We start from the raw sequence: 22,287 nt of genomic DNA, 5'->3' as shown, positions 1-22,287 counted from the left end.
GTGCAAATGACGTAATCATTCCAAAGTCCTGCAAAAAATACTCCACAAAACAAACTCCATCCAATAGAGTTTTAGACATAAAGAACGAGCAGATTCATCCACAGCTGTCCCGAAGGAATGTTACTCCACAAAACAAACTCCGGCCGCTAGGCAGAACGAGCACAAAAAGAAACAAAAAAGGCGCACAGCTTCCTCGGATGGTCAAGAGTATATTCAGCAAGACAAGCTCACTTGGAGGCAACATGAGAAACACACCATGACTTCCTCAGTCCATTGATTTTATGAAAGACATAGCTTGTTGTGGGCATGTAAATATATTGCGGCCATTCTTAGTATCTATTCTCAATTTGGCCGGGAATTCAGTGTAAAATCATCCTTTCGTTGATGCAAAAGGTTTCTTGAAGGAGTGTTATTCCACAAAAGCAATCTTCCGTTAATGTTCCGTTAATTCTTGCATTCCTTGAAACGATCACGTTTCTCTCATGTCGAATTTGCAAAATCTGGGAACAAGAAAATGCTGTAATTCTTCCAAGAAAACTTTCCTTTGCTCATCGCCTCGCGCAACACGAGATCTTTATCGGATGATCTCAGAAATTTGGCCAGAATTGATCTGGGCCTGTCTCCCTCAGCGGATCTCCGAGCCAGGACTCTGTGAGCTCGCTCGATTTCCAGCTTATCGCCTGTTATGTTGAGCAGACTCGAGAAGAGCTCGTCTAGGAATTTCACCATATCTCGGCCTTCTTCATGCTCAGGAATTCCAACAATCCGGACGTTATTTTGGCGCCACCGATTCTCAAGGTCTTCCAATTTTTCCAAAATGCGTTCCACGTCCATCTTGGTCACTAGCGGATTAGCAGATAATTCCCTCTCCAATGACTCCATATAATCTATCTGTCTCTCGCCTTCCGGCAATCTTGTAACCAACTCAGAGAATTTCGTTTCCATCGCCATAATCGTTCGACGTATAACAGTGAGATCCTCCAAGTCAGCAACAACCTTCGTCAGCATCACAGACATGCTCACCAGTTGACGCTGGATTTCTCCCGCTGCACTGTCCAAACCGAGTCCCTGGTCTGCGGGCCTGTCTGAGGTTTCAACTTGAGCACGCAAGTGTCTTTTGAAATGATAGATTTGCTTTGCTCTTATAATGATTAAAACCTCTACTAAAGTCTCTTTGAAGATCTGTAGACGTACAAATTTTAAAGGATTAAAATGTCCTTTTGATCATTGATTCAGTGACTAACTCTTTTCACACAAGACACTCATTTGTCACCACCTTCTGGCATCACCAGAAATGGTCACTGAATCATTAAATGGATCTGAACGAGTTTTGGTGAACACTGGAGCCACTTGGATACTTTAAAATCCCACAATGCACAAGCACAGAGTAAAAAATAAAATTGTGCACATGCACAATTGCCATTACTGTAATTGATTAAATAATTTATTCAGGACCAGCTGGTGCTCAGTCTTTTACTGTCATGCGTGAAACAGAAGCAAGTGCCACAAGATGCCCTTTATTTTTGCAGCTAATTTTGCAATTATTTTGCAATACTTAAATCTTTAAAATACTACTAATATTAAAAGTAAATAATATGTATATATTAATATAATACTTATATATTAATATATAGTGTAATATATCAATACTGCACTGTAAGTGTTGGGTCTGTGCGAGCCACCTACTAACAGCAGAGAGAGAGAGAGAGAGAGAGAGAGAGAGAGAGAGAGAGAGAGAGAGAGAGAGTGAGTTAAGGCGTTAAGATCCTCCCGGTCTGCCGCATCCAGAACAAACGGGAATAGCGTTTCTCTCCCGGCAGGATCCGCCACGCATCCATATTAAATTAAATCGTTAGGTTTCGGTTAATTATTTTATCGAAACACAGCTAGAGGGCCTGTGCGTGTTTTGTCCCTTTTTTGTTTGTTTGTTTGTTCCCGCGACAGTGTTGTCGCCGTGTCTCTATTGTATGCAGCATCTTCCATTGATCTGTTGATATCTGCTGGGATCTTCTGCATCTTTGGAAAAAAATCACCTCAAGAGCTGTACATTATTGGCCACCATCACAGGCTTCTCTTTTATATTCCATCGGGGCTCCACCGATGTGATGGGGTTTTGATGGAGGGAATTTGATGTTTGGTGACTGTATAGCCGTTTTTATTCATAAACCAAATAGTGTTTTTAGGCGTCGTTTATTTGCCATTGCCGTGCAGGCCGTGGTTTTCGTCACGGATGTCCACGATGGTGTTTCAGCGCTAAATATCGCGGATGTTGTTGATTATTTTTGACATTTTTCACGGATGAAAGCCGTTTATTTATCGCTGTTCGGTCGAGGACGGGGAGCGGCGCGAGGCGGGATTCTTGCGTCTGCATCCATCTTTTTACCTCAGCTTTTTCCTTCTTCTTATTAGTATTATTTACATTTTTCATTTTCGATGAAAATCACCTATCCACCAGAAAAGGATCACCAGCGGTTCGTGTGGATGGGGAGCGGCGCCTGGCTGGATTTTACCACACAGATATTTTTACCTCAGCTCGTTTTTTCCCCTTCTGAATATTTTTTATCATTAATTTAGTTTTTAGTTTTTGTTCGTTTCGTTAAAAATCACCTGTCCACCAGAAGAGGGTCTCCATCAGCTCATCGTCTCATTGCAATACCCTTGACGATCAACAGTTCATCGCGTGAAGGCGGCATGCCACAAAATTGGCGCGAATAATTCGCGCGGTTTGTCCAAATTAATTTGAAGACTTTCTGCTCATGGTAACTAATAAACCGAATCATTTCTCATCTTCAGTCATGAATGCTTTTAATGTTACATGGTAATTTGTCTTATCGACAGGGCCAGAGGACTGTATTCTTATTGGAATATACCATTCTCTTTTAATCATTCCTCTTGCGTGTTACAGACTGAAGGCACTCTATACTGGGGAGTATTTTGATTTTGATATCATGTTTTTGGTCCTTTTATTCGCCTGGAAGATGGCAGCTGATTAAATTTTAATCTTAATGCATTCTGGCAACACGGGAGGAGAAGAGGAGAACAGAGTGAATCGGGGTGGAGAGGAGAGAGGAGAGGCGGTGGAGAGGATGTAGGGTGGATACGGGAACACCAGAAGGTACGAATGAACGTACTACTGTCAGTGTGTGTTCAGTCACATCCCATTCTATATAACACACCCACACACATAAACACACACCATTGTGCATACACACGCGTGAGCACACACACTGTATGTTGTAGTCATTTTTCATTGGATGTAAATTGAGTTACAGGCCAAAGGCGAGCTGAATGATGCGGCGCGTGAGTGGTGTTTAAATGTGCTGGCGCCACTGACTGCTGATGTTGCTGCATTCTGACAGACCTCCATCTCCCCCCACCCAACGTCTCCTCCATCTCTTTAATTTCTTCATCACCTCCATTATTCCCCACCCAATATCTCCTCCAGCTTTCACTCTGTATCTTTCTGTCTCCGAACAATAAATGAACCCAACCCATTGCATGCATTGCACTTGGGTAAAGCTGTCTGTGTTGAGGGGGTTACTTAGCTATATTAACATAAAGTTTTCTATTAGGGTTGGGGTGTGTGTTTGGGTTAGTCTGTACTCATTATAATAAGCTATATAAGTACAAACAAACCCTCATAGGAAAAAAAAAATAAATAAATAAAAAAAAAAATATATATATATATATATATATATATATATATAGATATATATAGATATAGATATAGATAGATAGATAGATAGATAGACAGATATATTCATAAATAAAGGCTGTTGGCTGTTTCCCAAAGTACTAAGTAGAATGTTAGCAGCACTTAAGTAGTATTTAATCTCTAAGGCGCGTTTCCCAAAAGCATTGTTATCAAAGTAGTTAGTAAAAACGTTAAATGAACGAGAGCTTTGAACCACTCTTAAGTCCATTAAGTGCAACTTAAACATATCCTTCTGGCATCTTTCAGATTATCAAAGACAATGGGACATTTAATAAATTGTATTAATATATTTTGATCATTGGAAAGTCATTGTAAACAATTTCAGAGGATTAAAAATTGTTGGAAAATCGCATAGAAATCGATAGGCAGTCTCCTCAGTAGGTGCATGCGACGCGATATGTCTAAATTTACAAGACATGTAAAACAGTATAACATTATATTAGCCTTCTTTGATAAGCATAATTGTTATGGCAATACAAAGATGATATGTTTTTATTAAACAGATTATTTAAAAAGACATATATGAGCAATGTGACAACGCAGTTTATGCAATGAGAGCCAGCACAATGAGAGCCAGCAATGAGAGATTCCCTGTTTCTCTTCCTCCTCCCTCTTCCTCCTTCCTCCAATGGCTGTTTGAAATCGGCTCGCCTGTAGTCTTTTTACAGGGCAGTAACAAATTGCATGATGCATAATGGCAGTAAGTCTACAAGTACACAGTGCCTTGAACTCTAATCAGATGATTTATTAATATTTAGATGGGTCTATGAGTAGTTCAATACTGATGCCCATCATTTTAATCCTGCTCTTTGTGCATTTGTTCAGTTTCCAGCCAAAAAACATTTGAGTGAGAGTCGCTTATGATTCACATAGCGTACATTCACGTTAGATTGATTTATTGCATCGCTTTCATTAATCTCTATGATTGAGCATCAATACATCTGAAACTCCATCTTACTAAAGCCATAATTATTTTTTTTATTAAATTCTATAATAGTTAGGTACTACATTTCGGTGCCTCGACAAGGTTACGAACAACTTCCATGTTTGTCAGTATTTCCACCTTATTTTCATGTTGAAAAGACAAACACCTGGTCATACTGGCCAAAGTGATCAGCACCTTTGGACTGGACAGCTCCCGTAAGGAAGCACTTAAGTTATACTTTATAACGAGCGATCTACGTGCTGGTTTGGATAACAGGCATTACTCCATCATAAAATAACAAGCGACGTTAGTTAAGATGATCGTTAAAGCTTAAGTTGCAATGTTATTGGGAAACACAGCCATTTTTTTGTGGGGGGGGGGGTAAATGTGTGTCTCTGTTAACAGTATGTGTGTGTTTATAAAGGTGCAGTAAATGATCTCATGAAGCTCCACGGCTGGTTGAACAAGCAAAAACTCCAACACAAACTCATGCAAAAATGCTGGTCACTAGGTCACTAGTCAAAGCAAATGGATGAAGATCAGAAAAAAGAATATCTGATGTAATGCATGTTGTCTACTTAGTGGTTCGATGAAAAGCATTGGTGAAAAGAAGTGTATTGAACCCCAAAGGGGAAATTCAGGATGTGGTCATTCATTTATGCCCCAACACTTGTATGTCATTTCTGTTCAGATTTATGGTTTTAGATCATAAGAAAAACTCACCCGCAGAACATCAACGTTCTAATTTTATTAATTTTATTTTCTTTCTCAGCAGCTTCTTATTCTTAAACATCAATTGTAGTAAACACACTGGCAGTTAATTGTATTGTTCAGATTCATAACTGTCTTTTGGGACATGATGGAGTCAGGCTGATTTAGTTGTATTAAATATTTGTTTTTGACTTGAATAACACCAGTAAATAAGATGCTCCATGTATATTTGTGCTCATTAGAGTATCGGGTAATTGTGTAGAATCACTAGTGTGCTTTGAGTGGTGTACAGTTTGTGTGAGTTTCTGCATATGTAGAGTATTAGGATGCTGCCAAAGGGCTAGGGGTATAGATGCCAAAAAATGAAACCCGACCTGTACCAGAGACCTTGTGACCCAACCCGAATGGTACTGAACCTGAAACCGCTTACTCTCTTTATAATTTCTTCTCCAAGCAAGTAGTTGCAATAGGCTGTATTTTTGTAAGCATCATAGGCAACATCCGTAAAAGTAAATATACACAGTTTTAACAAATTATGGCAGCCCCTCAGCACACTAGAGCAGAAGGGGAAAAAAAACATTAACTTACCATTTTTTAAGTGCCGATATGTTGGTCCTGTGCAAGATGCTTAAGAAACAGCGAGACGCAATGCAACAGTCAAAGACATCTGTCCAGCAAGTGCTTACATCCTAGATAACACATGTACATCTCCGAGATGTTTGTTGATGAGCGTTTCATCTGGAAAGCATAACATTCAAATGAACATCTGCTTAACATCTTAAAAAGATCAGATTTACAAACATTCTAAATCTGAAACGTTTCAAAGTCATCTGAGAGGAAACGTCTTATAGACGTATTGCAGATGAGCAAACAACGTAAAAAATACGTCTTCCAGATGTAAACACACATCAAATAGACGTCCGGGTGATGTATGTGTGCTATCAGGGATAGGAAAACAATGGAAAATAGAGCAGACGTATAAAAAAACTTTCAGTATGAATGGCCCCTAACTCGTCCGTTCACGCGTTTCTTTGAAAGAGAGAACATGCACGAAACAAATTATGTAGGCCTGTTTATTTTTCAGTAATTACAAACCCGAACGCGACCCGAAGTCATACTTGAAAAACTGATTTATGTGACGAAAAACAAATTATTCTCATTTGACCGCAACTCTGTTAGCACATGTACGTCATCCAGACGTCTATTTGATGTGTGTGTTTACATCTGGAAGACGTATTTTTGCTTTGCGCAAAACAGTCCACGTAACTAGAAAAAACTAGGATGTTCATGGACATTCCGTGCATACTGGCACAAGGAAAACCGAACTGTACTTTGTCCTTTAGAAGGCAGCTTCCTTCAATATGTAGGCAGTGAGTCAGCTCACTAAGTTGTGGAACAGAGCTTATGAGTCTGTGTGTGAATGTTTTCCAAAATAGTGCACACTGGGTGTTAGCATGTGTGTGTGTGTTGATTAGAGTGGTGTGTTTGTTTATGTCTGTAGAACACGGAGGGAGAATCAGAAGCCAGCGAAAGAGGAGTTTTCTCTGCATGAGGGTGAATTATAGTAATTACAGTAACCCCAATCATTAAAACACAAACACACACACGCTGATGATTTTAGAAACACTCCAGATGAACAGCTTTGTTGTGTTTGATTTCTCACTACAGCAGTGAAAGATTTTAATCAGAACGCTGAATTCCGGCAGACAGACTGAAATAATTGCCTGGATTTTGTCCATGTTGATCACACAGCGTTATTTGACTTCATCTTTACAACATTTATTCATAAAAGTGTACAGCCATCTGTGTTAATTTGAATACAATTGACACCAAATTCATCTTCAGTAATAATAATAAAATAATATGTGTAATTTAATTGTCATTGTAAATTTCTTGCTCTGCCCTCCAACCCTATGACAGAGCGGGAATCTATGGGAAAATACACTACTGTGTGTGTGTGTGTGTGTGTGTGTGTGTGTGTGTGTATGTGTGAGGGTGTGGCTGTCTCCAGTGTTTTGCATGTACTGAAGTAGAAGGTGTTATTTGCGTAAGTCACTTAACCATTGGGAAATATCTGTGTGTGTGGTGCAGATCATGAGGGAAAGAGAGAAAGACAGGTGCTGTAGAAATGAAAACATGATAGGGATTATATACTTCAGGCCAAGATGGGTGGGTTTGACGTCACATGGAGAGGGCTGAGCTCATGAATATTAATTAGCTTGAGATATTGCTGATGTTCTACACTGGTTTGGGATTGAAATGCAATATCAAGCCAGTGAGATACAGTATTTTTACATTGCTATGTTGTAAAATATATGCTATAGTAAAAACACTCACTGAGCACTTTATTAGGAACACTATGGGCTTAATAAAGTGCCCGACGTGGTCTTCTACTGTTGTAGCCCATTTGCCACAAGGTTTGACATGTTGTGCAATCTGAGATGCTATTCTGCTCACTAAAATTGTATAGAGTGGTTATCTGAGTTACCGTAGCCTTTCTGTCAGCTCGAACCATTCTGGCCATTCTCCGTTGACCTCTCTCATCAACAAGGTGCTTCCATCTGCAGAACTGCTGCTCACTTAATGTTTTTTGTTTTTGGCACCATTCTGAGTAAACTCTAGAGACAGTTGTGCTTGAAAATCCCAGGAGATCAGCAGTTACAGAAATACTCAAACACCAACAATCATGCTTGGTTTTGGTCTTGGTTTGCTCGCTCCACTTGCCCATTTGTCTGTGGGTGAAACCCAGAGGACAAACTCACTGTAGCCCCCAGCTGTCGACAGAACTCTGCTCAAAAACGTGACACAAACTGGGGGCCTCTGTCAGAAATCACGTCGACCAGGAGGCCATGGATACGGAAGACATGATTAATGACCACTACCGCTTTCTCCCTTGCTGAGGGTAATTTGGGGAGGTGAATGAAATGAGCCGCCTTCGAAAAACCGGTCCACTGCAGTCAAAACGACTGTGTTGCCATGGGAGGGGGGAAGGGGGGAGACCAGTTACAAAGTCCATGGCTATGTGCGACCAGGGTCTCGAAGGGACTGACAGTGGTTGGAGGAGTCTGGCCGGGGGGTTACAAGGAGGTCTTATTTGTCGCACAAACTGGACAAGCAGCAACGAACTGGCGAACTTCCTGTGCAAGCGATGGCCACCAGAAACGCTTTCTAATGAGTGTCTGGGTACGAGTGGCCCCCGGGTGGCAGGTGACATTAGACGAGTAACCCCACTGAAGGATATGTGTTTGTGATCACTGAACAAACAGCTTACCAGCTGGGCATGTGGCAGGGGGCGCGGTGTTACGTAGCGCAGTGCGGACTTTAGCCTCCACCTCCCAGGATACCATGCCCACCACTCGAGGGGCGGGGAGGATGGTATCCACTGGGGTGGTGGAGGTCTCAATTTTGAAACATCGAGATAAGGAGTCGGGATTGACGTTTTTGGAGCCCGGGCGATACGACAGAGTGAAATTAAAATGTTTGAAATACAACGGCCAGCGAGCCTGCCTAGAGTTAAGACATTTAGCGCTACAGATGTACTCTAGGTTCTTGTGATCAGTCCAAACCACGAAAGGTATCCCTGAACCCTCTAAACAATGACGCCACTCGCCCAAGGACAAAGGAACCCAAACGCAGAGGGAAACAGTCAATGAATTTATTAACGTTTGTAAACAAGAACATACAAATTCATATGATTGCAGTTGTACGATGTCACACGAACTAGCCAAATTTAGAAAGTCGTACAAATCCTTAAGATTTTGCAAAAATCTACCCCTGTCGATCAGTTTATTTGTTTATAAACTTACACCGATAAATGAAAGCAGTTTAATGTGTTTACATGACCACACACTTTGTCAGATTTTTAAGCATAATTGGTGTAAGAACGTCCATGTAAACACGCTCAGTGTTCTTCACTGAACAAGTGTGATTCTCTGGAAATTTTGTAGATCTATGGAAACATGCTCGGATCTGCCTTTTATAGCAAAAATGCATTTTTACCTGGGCTACATGGGGCTAGTGTACACCTAGTTTTTCCACATGTTGTTATGTCTCAAGCACAGTCTAGCACTCAGCCTTTCAAAATATACTGTTTTAACCATGAGCCCATATATGGATGCGTTCGACTCAACACAATATGACTGCTCAGTCAACAGGAGGCGCATACACCAACATTGCTCAAACATGCGGACTGCGCATACTGTGCTGATGACGGAATTTGCATTGTGCATCATGCACGAGACATAGTGGCACATGGAAAACCAAAGTATACTTTGGCCGTAACAGTTTACACTAAGGATCATGAACTAAGAAAATTAATATTACAATATTTGGCGTTACCTCTAATTAATTTTACATCAACACTTACAACAACACTTCTTTGTTGTACATTTTTCAAAACCCTAAAACATTTGTTTCCAGGGTTTAATTCAATTTTGAACCCAACATTTTCAGGTTGGACATTTGAAGCTCTCTCTATTTCTGTAAATGATTTAAGTGTAATAGCAGATGTGTTGTTTGTGTGGGCTGTAGGGAAGCCTGCGGCTGGATTTCAGGTTTTGTGTTGGTGTTCCAGTGAAGATTCTTATGATAAATCTTCTGATTTCGTCTCTCGGGATTGTGGAATATTTTTACTGCACCGTCAATAGAGACTGAGACCGCAGGGGTTTCACAGTGCTAAGTGTGTATGATGATAATTGTGAAAATGAGACATAGATCATAGCGGAAAATATCCCGACAGCAGAACTGAGTGCAAAACAAATGAAGAAAAAAACAAATGAGCAAAAATAAGAGGAGATTTCAGCTGCTGCTGCAACCCTTCTTGCAGCGTTGCTATGGTGAATGTACGTAGAGTGACCGGGCACCAACCAATCAATGAGTGTGTGTGTGTATGTGTGTGTGTGTGTTAGTATGTCTGGAGGGATCTTGGTTAACTGAGCCTTAAAAAAAATATTTCCAGAGCCACACACACACAGACTTAGTAACATTCACTTTCATTATATGGAGAAAAAAAAAAGTGTCAGTATTCTTCAGAATTTCTTCTTGTGTTCCATAGATGTACAGATGTCATACATTTTTGGTTTGAACTATTACAGTTCATGCTGTAATTTACTTGTTCACATTATAACTGTTTTAGCCAGTGTTGGCTAAATTACTTAAACATTAATCCACTACAAATGACTAATTACTTCTCTTATATTGTGAACAGATTACTTTACTAATTACTTAATTGAAAAAGTAATCACTTTACTAATTATTTAACTTTAAAATTACTTTCTAAAACAGTTTTCACAGAAAAGTTGGTGTTTTTCCACTCAACACATTTAAAGAAATGTTTGTATTTCCTCCTTGTTCATTGTCGCCCCCAAGTCATACAGTCAGCACTACACGATTTCCCTTACAATGACTCATTAAGTGGCACACACCCTTCAGCTGTCACATAAATGCCAACAGAGGTACATATGTACATATTTTTCAAGCCTTAAAGAAGTAGTCAGTAATTGTTTTCCTCATTTAAAAAGTTTTGTGCCTAAAGAAATAAATAGTAATTTTGAAACATATGTAAAATAAATATTGAACACTCACAAGAGATCAGTAACCTTATAAAAGCCGTTTTATTCTACATGGAGACGGTCCCCTCATGGGGGCTGCCAAGGTATGATCACATGACCAGCCGAATACGACTTGCTTAATCTTAGTAACCACCCTGTTATTGGAAACTTTTATTCATGGATTTAATTAATCATGGCTGACATTTCTACAATTGCATTTGTACTGCTGTTGATTTTGAATGATGCTGCATCCACACCACTAGGGGTCACTGTAAGTACAAGACGCCATGCATAAAAAATACTGAGTGCGCATTTAAATGTATTGTACGTAAATAGTATTACAGAAATACACTGATGAGCCAAAACATTATGACCACTCACAGGTGAAGTGAGTAACGTTGATCAAATAATGTTGAGAAATGCGCAGGAGTAAAGACCTGAGCGACTTTCACAAGGGACAAATCGTTATGGCCAGACGACTGGGTCAGAGCATCTCTGAAACAGCAAGGCTTGTGGGGTGCTCCCGGTTAGCAGTGGTGAGTACCTACCAAAAGTGGTCCAAGAAAGGAGGAAACCACAAACCAGCGACAGGGTGTTGGGTGCCCAAGGCTCATCGATGCGCGAGGGCAACGAAAGCTATCCCGTCTTGTCCGACCTGACAGAAGGTCTACTCTGGCACAAGTCACAGTAGATGATTACAGGAGGAATGTGTCACAACACACAGTGCATCGCACCCTTTTGCGAATGGGGCTGTGTAGCCACAGACCGCTCAGAGTGCCCATGATGACCCCTGTACACCATCAAAAGCCTACAATGGGCATGCAAGCATTGGAACTGGACCTTGGAGCAGAGAAAGAAGGTCCCCTGGTCCGATGAGTCACGTTACATGGACGGCAGTGTACATGTGCAGTGTTTACCTGGGGAAGTGATGGCAGCAGGATGCACTGTGGGAAAATGACAAGCCAGTGAAGGGAGTGTGATGCTCTGGGCAATGTTCTGCTGGGACCACAATGGGTCTGGCCATTCATGTAGACATCAATTTGACACGTGCCACCTACCTAAACATTGTTGCAGACCAGATACACCCCTTCATTGTAGTGGTATTCCCTAATGGCAGTGGCCTCTTTCAGCAGGAGAATGTGCCCGTCACACTGCACACATTGTTCGTGAATGGTTTGAGGAACATGATAAAGAGTTCAAGATGTTGCCCTGGCCTCAAAATTCCCCAAATCTCAATCCGATTGAGCATCTGTAGGAGGTGCTGGACCAACAAGTCCAATCCACGATGGCTCCACATTGCAACTTACAGGATTTGATGGATCTGCTGCTAATGTTTTGGTGCCAGATACCACAGGACACATTCAGGGGTCTTGTAGAGTCCATGCCATGGCGGGTTGGTGCTGTTTTGGCGGCACGCAGAGGACCAACAGCATATAAGGCATCTGGTCATAATATTTTGGCTCATCAGTGTATGTGCAACCTAAATCCACTGATCCTAGTGAGGATGATGCGTCAGACGTACCAAGAGGTAAAGCGCAACAGTTTGCAAATGTGGCGCTCTGTCACTGCTGCAGCTTAACTACGTGGGTGGGTTTGCGTTGAGCTCTCACGCTAACAGTGTTTTTGGTGAGTAACAGAACAGTGTTATTGAGTGGGTTATTGTGAACCATACTAACTTACAAACTCGCATACAAACTTTATTGTTATAAAAATTTTATTTACATGAGGATAACATTTACATCCAAATGGTAATTAACTTAAAGTCAAAACATATTCTTCATAAGTATGTAAATGCAGATGCTTCTAGCTATGCAAGCTCGATTTTGAGCATTGTTGCGTTCCAAAATGTGTCAGACTGCAATTCATAACGCAACGCAAATACGCATTGCATTCTCAATGGTGCCACAAGGTATGCTATAGCGAGATTAGTGTGAACTGTCCGCTTCTACGGTGAGTTTTCTCTTTCAAGTCAACTACTGTCATGACAGAGCAACATATTGAAGAGATTTTCGCTGGGCAAGTTAGTTAAAGTCAATACATTTATAGCAATTTACCAGAATAATAACACATCTAGTTTAATGCACAGACTTTTTAAGGTACCTCTTTCGCCCCCTTGAGTATGGAGGATTGTTACCATCACAGTAACGCAAGAATGCATGTTAAATATATTCAGTCTGACCACGCAATGTGTTGGCTAAACGCTTGCATCTACTTACTGTATGTACAGTTGTGCTCAAAAGTTTGCATACCCTGGCAGAAATTGTGAAATTTTGGCATTGATTTTGAAAATATGACTGATCATGCAAAAAAAAGTATTTTATTTAAGGATAGTGATCATATGAAGCCATTTATTATCACATAGTTGTTTGGCTCCTTTTTAAATCATAATGATAACAGAAATCACCCAAATGGTCCTGATCAAAAGTTTACACACCCTTGAATGTTTGGCCTTGTTACAGACACACAAGGTGAGGTTAAAGGTTAATTTCCCACACCTGTGGCTTTTTAAATTGCAATTAGTGTCTGTGTATAAATAGTCAATGAGTTTGTTAGCTCTCATGTGGATGCACTGAGCAGGCTAGATACTGAGCCATGGGAGCAGAAATGAACTGTCAAAAGACCTGCGTAACAAGGTAATGTAACTTTATAAAGATTGAAAAGGATATAAAAAGATATCCAAAGCCTTGAAAATGCCAGTCAGTACTGTTCAATCACTTATTAAGAAGTGGAAAATTCGGGGATCTCTTGATACCAAGCCAAGGTCAGGTAGACCAAGAAAGATTTCAGCCACAACTGCCTGAAGAATTGTTCAGGATATAAAGTAAAACCCACAGGTAACATCAGGAGAAATACAGGCTGCTCTGGAAAAAGACGGTGTGGTTGTTTTAAGGAGCACAAATGACGATACTTGAACAAAATGAGCTGCATGGTCGAGTTGCCAGAAATAAGTCTTTACTACGCCAATGCCACAAATGACAACATCTTGACACGCCTCACAGCTTCTGGCACACTGTAATTTGGAGTGACGAGACCAAAATAGAGCTTTATGGTCACAACCATAAATGCTATGTTTGGAGAGGGGTAAACAAGGCCTATAGTGAAAAGAATACCATCTCCACTGTGAAGCATGGTGGTGGCTCACTGATGTTTTGGGGGTGTGTGAGCTCTAAAGGCACGGGGAATCTTGTGAAAATTGATGGCAAGATGAATGCAGCATGTTATCAGAAAATACTGGCAGACAATTTGCATTCTTCTGCATGAAAGCTGCGCATGGGACGCTCTTGGACTTTCCAGCATGACAATGACCCTAAGCACAAGGCCAAGTTGACCCTCCAGTGGTTACAGCAGAAAAAGGTGAAGGTTCTGGAGTGGCCATCACAGTCTCCTGACCTTAATATCATCGAGCCACTCTGGGGAGATCTCAAACGTGCGGTTCATGCAAGACGACCAAAGACTTTGCATGACCTGAAGGCATTTTGCCAAGACGAATGGGCAGCTATACCACCTGCAAGAATTTGGGGCCTCATAGACAACTATTACAAAAGACTGCACGCTGTCATTGATGCTAAAGGGGGCAATACACAGTATTAAGAACTAAGGGTATGCAGACTTTTGAACAGGGGTCATTTCATGTTTTTTTTTGTTGCCATGTTTTGTTTTATGATTGTGCCATTCTGTTATAACCTACAGTTGAATATGAATCCCATAAGAAATAAAAGAAATGTGTTTTTCCTGCTCACTCATGTTTTCTTTAAAAATGGTACATATATTACCAATTCTCCAAGGGTATGCAAACTTTTGAGCACAACTGTATGTTTCTAGCTTTAAACAAAATCCAAACCCTAAAATGAAGCTATAAACTGCTTCTATTGTCAGGAATAATTCGAATAAATGAAATTGAAATTGTTAGTGTCTACGTGTACATGGTTTATATAGGTTTAAATCAGTTGAGACTGAGGCTTGCAGATTTGCATACAGGCCTCTTGTGTGATTACCCTGTGGCATGAGGTGCCCCTCACTGGAGGGTGATGCATTGTGATCTTTACAGAAACAAAAGAAAAACAGGACTGAACAGAAAAATCGTTCTTTCATCTGATGTGATCATTTGTATAAACACCAATCCAGCAAGCAGCGAGTGCTACAACAATATCGGACTTGTGGTCAATAAATAAATAAATAAATAAATAAAAGACTTGGTTACGGACAGTGTTGGCTTATATCTTATTACAAAATAATTTGTAATGTGATTTTTTATATGAAGTAATCAGAAAAGTAATCTGATTACATTTTAGATAAGTAATTAGTCATTTGTAGGGAATTATTTATGTTTAGTAACTGGCTATGCAAGTATTTTTCCCATTCATTTTTTCCATAGGGATTTCCAGTGTTGGGTAGATTACTTCTGAAATGTAATCCAGCACTGATTACACTTTAGACAACTAAAACTGTAATCAGTAGCGTAATCTTTTGAATTACATTTAGGTAATGTAATCTGATTACAAGCACTTTGTACTTGATGATGTGTAAGAGCTGTGCCCAAAGAACCAAACCAACTAGGTGAATCAGAACATTACACACTTTGTTTTGAAGCAAAAAAAGTGTTTGAAAATCAGACAAAAAGACAAAGATACAAGACTGTGTACTTAATGAGGGAATTACCTACAATCTTATGAAGCACTGCGAATGACATAATCAAAACTGTTGATTTAAAGTTGTTAATTATAAGTATAAACAATATATGTTAATGTTATTGTAAAATATTCAGATATATACAAATATATAAGTTGTCTGAGTAGTTGGGAGAGCAACTCGACTGCATCATTCACAGTGCATCATGGGATTGGGCGGAGTTTCTGATGTGATTCTCTGATTGGTGGATCTTTCTTAAGGATTATGGGTAATGTAGTTCTTCACCAAGATTTCCACTAATAAACACAATATTTTTACAAATGAAGATATAATTACGAATAAACAGACTGATGGCTTCAACAGAAGCATTTACCATTGATTAACAGCCTCAGAGCTTATGGTAGGTCTGTCTTTAAAGGTTCATAAATTGTTAGAAATTTACTTCCGGAACCAGACTGTTGTGCTCTGTAAAATGTTCAATGTGACCAACAGCAGTGCTGCGCGGATTACTTGTGAATTGTAATCAGGTACTGATTACAAATTTCATTACAAAAAATGCAGTCAGTAGCGTAATCTCGTAGATTGCATTTTACATCTAATCTGATTACTTTTGGATTACTTCCAACCTAATTCTATTTTATTTGATGTCACATGCATTTGAGTAGGATAACTTTGTAATATTTTAACATAAAAGTACAATAAGAAAGAAAATGTATTCCATTCTTTATTACAAACAAAAAGAGCCTCACAAAAAGAGCTCCTTATGATATTTTTAAAAAGTGCATTAAACATTACATGAATGAACATACAATAAACATTAAATCTAACAGCAATGACAGTGCATGGTCAAAGTTAAAAATCAAAACACTGAGACATCAAGTTCATTTTAAGTGCACAAAACAATAGCAACATTACCAACATTAATGGACATAAAATCAACAGCAATGGCATTGCTAGGTATATCAGCGGTATGCTGATTTAGAATTAAAAATGCAAACGATTTAAAAAAAGAGAATGATTAGTGTGATAATAAATTAACAATGTACTGCCATTGCCTTCTTTATATGTAATCATCTAATCCATAAAAAGTAACTGTAGTCCAGTAACAGGTATTTTAAAATGTATTATTATAGGTATTAATTTAATCCAATTAGAAGTACTTGATATTTGTAATCTGATTACATAATCCAAATTACATGTAATACATCACTACCCAGCACTGACCGACAGCGATGATGATGTTGTAATATTTGCATACTGTTACATATAATCATACCATAGACTCCCATAGTTTTCATATAAAGCTAATTATAATGACAATAGACTAACCCAAACCCTGAACGAAGACAATTGCAATTTTCCAATAATTTTGTTTGGCAGATTTAGATAATTATCAGATTTATATATTTTTATTGTCAACAAACTATGTGTGTGTGTGTGTGTGTGTGTGTGTGTGTGTGTGTGTGTGTGTGTTTTCTTGAGGGTTTCTCAATAATCACATCAGACACAACTGGGTCAGTCCTCATCAAGTCCTCTGAATTTACACACACACACACTATCTCTCTCTCTCTCTCTGTCTTTCTTTCTTCAGGTTCATCAGATTTATAGGGAGATTGTCCCGCCCCTTTCACCTTGTCCGTTCCTCTGTCATTACCATGGCGCTGTTGCTACTGTGGATGTGTCCTTTGTTGCTTAGCAACATTGCTCCCTCAGAACAAGGTAGGTACATGATCACCTCAGCACAAACACCTGCGGGTTTCATGCGAAATTCAAGGCCCCTTCAAATACCATGCCAAAGCCATTTTACAGTTCACTTTAGTTACAGCTTTTTTCCATAAAATAAAAGTGAAGGGTGATTGAGGCTAATATGCAACATCTCCATGGAAGAAAGAAAGTCATACAGAATTTTTATTTTAGGGTGAACTATCCCTTTAATTTGTCACCCTGAATAAAATATCAAAGTATCATACCCTCAGAAGTTTGAAGAGGTAAAAATGCACATCAGATATTGTTAAGTGTGATTTGCCGACCCATAAATGCACTTGTGGGACCACAGAACATGTTCAATGTATCTAAAACACTGTTACAGGATGTCATTTGATTAAGTGTGTGTTTGTGATTGGTTTTCAGGTCTCAGCCGGGCAGCGATGCCGTTCGGTCTCATGAGGCGAGAGCTGGCCTGTGAGGGGTATCCTATAGAGCTGCGCTGCCCAGGAAGTGATGTCATCATGATAGAGACGGCAAACTACGGGCGCACAGATGACAAGATCTGTGATGCTGACCCCTTTCAGATGGAGAACGTGCAGTGTTACCAACCTGACGCCTTCAAGATCATGTCACACAGGTGTGTGTGGCAGTACTTCTGAGCAGTGTTGGGTGTAATCTGATTACAAAGTACTTAGCTCCTGTAATCTAATTCTTATTTAGTCAACAAAAAGGTTGTAAAACGTATGACATTTTAAAATGTAGGTAATTCAAGGACATACTGTGGTGCATTGTTTAACTGCTGCCTGCAATTTTTCACACTCAAATATAAAAGCTCACCATTCACACATACTGTGGACTAATTGCAATGAATTGGTCAAATGTTTTAGAGAACCCCCGGAAAAAAAAAAAAAGGATACAAATTATTTATAAATAATATTGTGTGTTTATAATATTATGATAAACAAAAGGTTTTCTTGAAAATATATATATATATTTTTTTTTTTTACTGACTTTGTAAACATGTAATTCTGGTTCTGTTCCCTCTACCTCACTTTGAAAAGTCTCATTTTATTCCACTACATGGCAGGAAGCACTAGAACAAAGAATGTTTTCCCTAGTACATTCCATCACAAAATGCCGATCAGAAATGTAGGTGGCGCTCTAACACATTTTATCCCTCACAGATGTGCTCGTCCATAGACATTCAGTCTATTTTTCAGTTCAAGCACCACCCTCATTATTTCATTGAATATCTCGTCCTCTGAGTGGACTAGGAGCTCAATCTAAGTGTCATTAGAAAGCTGAGATCCTCCCTTTTGCAATGATATAAAACATTTTATCATAAATAGTCAAAAACGTATTTTCTGATGATTTGTTTAGCATGCTTTTCCTTCTGGATGGCATATTTTGTTCTGGATATCTAAGATATAACATTAGATTATTTAGCCAATCAAGCTCACAGACAAGTAAACAATGGCTAATTTTTTAGAGAGCTCCCTAAGGTAAAAGCAGTTATAAAGTTTTGGGCTATTTGGGGCTTACAGCAGCAGTTATCAGAGCATAAAAGAGACATTTGTATTTGATGACTTACAGAAATCATATATTCGAACTGTGGTATTAGGGCAACAAACATGTGACTATACAGGTCACATTCATATTGATATATAACTTGTCCATTTATATGCTATATGAAGGACTTTTTTTCATATATATATATATATATATATATATATATTTATACCCCATTACCTCTAGGGGGCGCTAATTTTCAACGTGATTGATTTGAGGCCTTATTTTGTTATTTTAAGTAACATAAATGCAGAATTGATGGTTATTTCTAACAAATTCAGATTCTAAGCTTTCAAACGATACCACAAATGCTTGACTTATGTACTGTATACCGATATTTTAACGTTTAAGTGAAAACGTTTTCGCGATATAGCGCCCCCCTATGGACCTGTTAACGGGCCCACAGAGTTTACATTACTTGGGTAAAACATATTTCTAAAATAAGATTATTTATGAATAATACATTAAAAAGATACATTTTGTTCATAATGTCTGTTTCTGAGGGTCATATCTCAGTATTCAACATGCTGAAAACTGACTACTAAGTGATTTTTAGAATTGATATCAGGATCATTTAAATAAAGATTGTGATTAATTGGAAAACCTTTTCTTTCTTTTTATTTACCCAGCCCTACTCCATTGAAACCGTTGTGTCTATGAGATGTCCTCACTAATATAGTGAAACAGATGTGTGTTTGCGTGTGAGTGTTTCGGCGTCAGTGTGTCTCCCCAGTGTTTGTGCTGCCGCTGTTTCCTAGAAGAACTAATCAATGCAGCTATACTCTGTCCATTTACACTGAGACAGAGAGACAACGAGGAGGGGGAGAATGAGCAGATTTTCTTCATTTAATTGAGCAGGAGGGATGAACTGCCATCATTCACATCATCACAGCTGTAGCTGAGCCGTGAATGCAGCTCATCTCTATTCTATGAAAAACTCTGACGGCACCGTTGAAAATTAATTGTGTCCATCTCTATTTAAAATCAGCATGTTCTGTTCCAGTTTGAAGAACTCACATTCAGAGAGATTTTAGGCCTGTTTTAGTGAAATTCTCCAGGAAATAAAACATGTTCCGCAAATTGCAAAGCTAAGATAAAAGTCATTAAAGTTTGTTTCACTCTAATATTCAAGTTTCTCAGAACTACTGTACACTTTTCAGTAGTGTGACAGTACACTGCAAAAAATAATTTTCTTACTCAATATTTCTGTCTTGTTTTCCAGTAATAATTTTTAAACAACCTAAACACCCCATATCTAAAGTGACATGAAATTAATCTTGTTTTCAGAGATATCTAACATATTCAGTGCTTGAAGTGGGTGGGTACTCACCGGTACGCAGAACCTACACTTCTATAATTATTTAAGTATTCCACTTTTTCGCTGTTTCGCTTAGGTCCACATATGCTCAGAAACGGCCCTGCCTCTGACTAATTTTGATAAAATCATTTCTTTCAACAAAAGATAAATCGATGATGAAAACTGAACCTTCAAAAAAATACACAATAAAGGTTGCTTTTATTCTCCATTCTTCAAGTGTTGAACATGTGTGTCTCATCTCTTCCGCCACCTAGAGCATGGACATGTTCGGGGGGCTCTGTAGCACACACCTTTTGAGCTACCATCACCAAACTTTTTCAGGTTTGAGGTACCAAATGTGGGTGACATCATGCCAAGACATTGATGATGCTAAATTGTGAACATATTTTTATATATCAACCGGTGTTGCCATGGCGACGCAATAAATTAATGTCAAAATATGGGAAAAAGGAAGTGTCTCATTTCTTCTGCGTGCATCATGTGATTTACATCAAAATTGAGCCAAATGTTTTGCCTTGCGGGCTGATTACATTGATGTGGCTATTGTGGGTCACGGTCGTAGCGCCACCAACTGGCGGAAGGAAGTGTGACACTTTTAACAGACTTTGAAATATCCCTCTTATGTTTACCTGAATTGCTTCAATTTTTTTTTTTTTTTTTTGTTTATAATGTCAAAACAGTGCAGATTTAAAATTCTGAAGGGATTCTTGATATCTTAAACAGTGTTGCCATGACAATTAATGTCATTATTCCTTTTATGTGTATTCACATGTATTTTGAGGCACTTGGCATGCTTAAAATTTCATGAAATTTTGCACACACATCAGAGTCGTTGGCCTTTAAGGCTGGGCAAAAGTTCACACATGGGCGTATAGGGGGGACTCTGTAGCAACCCCTTTAATTAGGGCATGTAAGACTGCCTCTGTAGCACCCCCATTTTCACCTACAGTCACCAAAATTGGTACATATGTAGTTCTCATCAAGCCGGGCAACTTTCATAATTATAGTTATTAGCTCCTCCCAACAGAAAGTTAGCCATTTTGGATTTTTTGAACAATGCTGTCTCTGAACTTTTAAATACTCCTCCTAGGGGATTCATGAGACTGTCACCACATTTAGACATATTATGCCAAGACATTGAAGATGCTAAATTGTGAACAGATTTTTTTATATATCGAACGGTGTTGCCATGGTAAGGCATTAAATTAATGGTGAAAAATGGGAAACGGGAAGTGTCTCATATCTTCTGTGTGCAATGTGTGATTTAGATCAAAATTTAGATATATGTTTAGTCTTGGGGGCTAATCACATGGATGTGACTATTTTTGGTAGTCAACCCATTAGGCGACATAGGCGAGCGCCTAGGGCAGCATCACTTCAGGGGCGCCGATCTACCAAACCAATAAGTATGTGTTCAATCTGTGTCGAACAAAATGCACCCTGTGTGTTCTGACGACGTGTTGTGGTGCCCCCCACAGAACAAATAGACCGTGTACTAAATGCCTTACTACAATACTGCTCTTATTGTTTCTGTTCTACCTGTGTTTGGCAAAAAACAGTGAGAGTAGTATGGATAGGATGCCATTGTGAACACAGCCATAGACTCACGAGCATGGGGCTTGTGAATTGAAATGATGCCCGATGCGTGAATTGAGTTGGTTCTTCTCAATTAATTTGTCTAACGTGTGGGCTTAATTGTTTGAAGCTCTTTGTCACGCAGTAAAAGAGTAACGGGATGCTTTAGAAGACAGAGAACAAAAACAATGCTGAATAAAGTGAATATTTACTTACAATTCTTTGAAACAAATCCTGCAGCTGCATTCAGTCGTTTGCCAGTGATGAAGATCATGTGCAAGTGCGAGTGCAGCATGTGAACGATTGTCTACTGCAGGTAAAGATACTTTCTAAATAAAAGTGTATCAAAACACTTACATTACATGAAAGCGCTTAAAAGTACCAAAACCAAACCAATACCATGTTAATTGGACATGTTCTTTGGAGTAGCCTTCCCTATAAATACCATGATATAGGCCCACTGTATATAATAAAAATACCAAGATTTTACCATTTTGTACCATCACTGTACCATGATACTGTCACAGCAAGCTTTTGAGAAAGGTAACTTTGATAAACTTTATCTTATGCTGTGTAACGTGAAAAGGTG

The 22,287-nt window shown here is 39.1% G+C and overlaps 1 protein-coding gene across 2 annotated transcripts in view; it reads left to right on the top strand.

The window, feature by feature from the left end:
- The first annotated feature begins 1,783 nt into the window (after nucleotides 1-1,783).
- LOC127443478 (adhesion G protein-coupled receptor L1-like) overlaps nucleotides 1,784-22,287 on the top strand; it is a 54,995-nt gene continuing 34,491 nt past the window's right edge. For both annotated transcript variants that reach the window (XM_051702123.1, XM_051702121.1), the window contains exons 1-3: nucleotides 1,784-3,115; nucleotides 17,121-17,248; nucleotides 17,660-17,873. In XM_051702123.1, coding sequence (XP_051558083.1) covers nucleotides 17,185-17,248; nucleotides 17,660-17,873 — 278 coding nt within the window. In that variant the 5' untranslated portion in view covers nucleotides 1,784-3,115; nucleotides 17,121-17,184. The remainder of the gene's footprint in view (nucleotides 3,116-17,120; nucleotides 17,249-17,659; nucleotides 17,874-22,287) is intronic.

This window comes from Myxocyprinus asiaticus, chromosome 7 (genome assembly GCF_019703515.2).
Source record: "Myxocyprinus asiaticus isolate MX2 ecotype Aquarium Trade chromosome 7, UBuf_Myxa_2, whole genome shotgun sequence".
Lineage (NCBI taxonomy): Eukaryota > Metazoa > Chordata > Actinopteri > Cypriniformes > Catostomidae > Myxocyprinus > Myxocyprinus asiaticus.
This window is presented reverse-complemented; position numbering and strand designations above follow the sequence as displayed.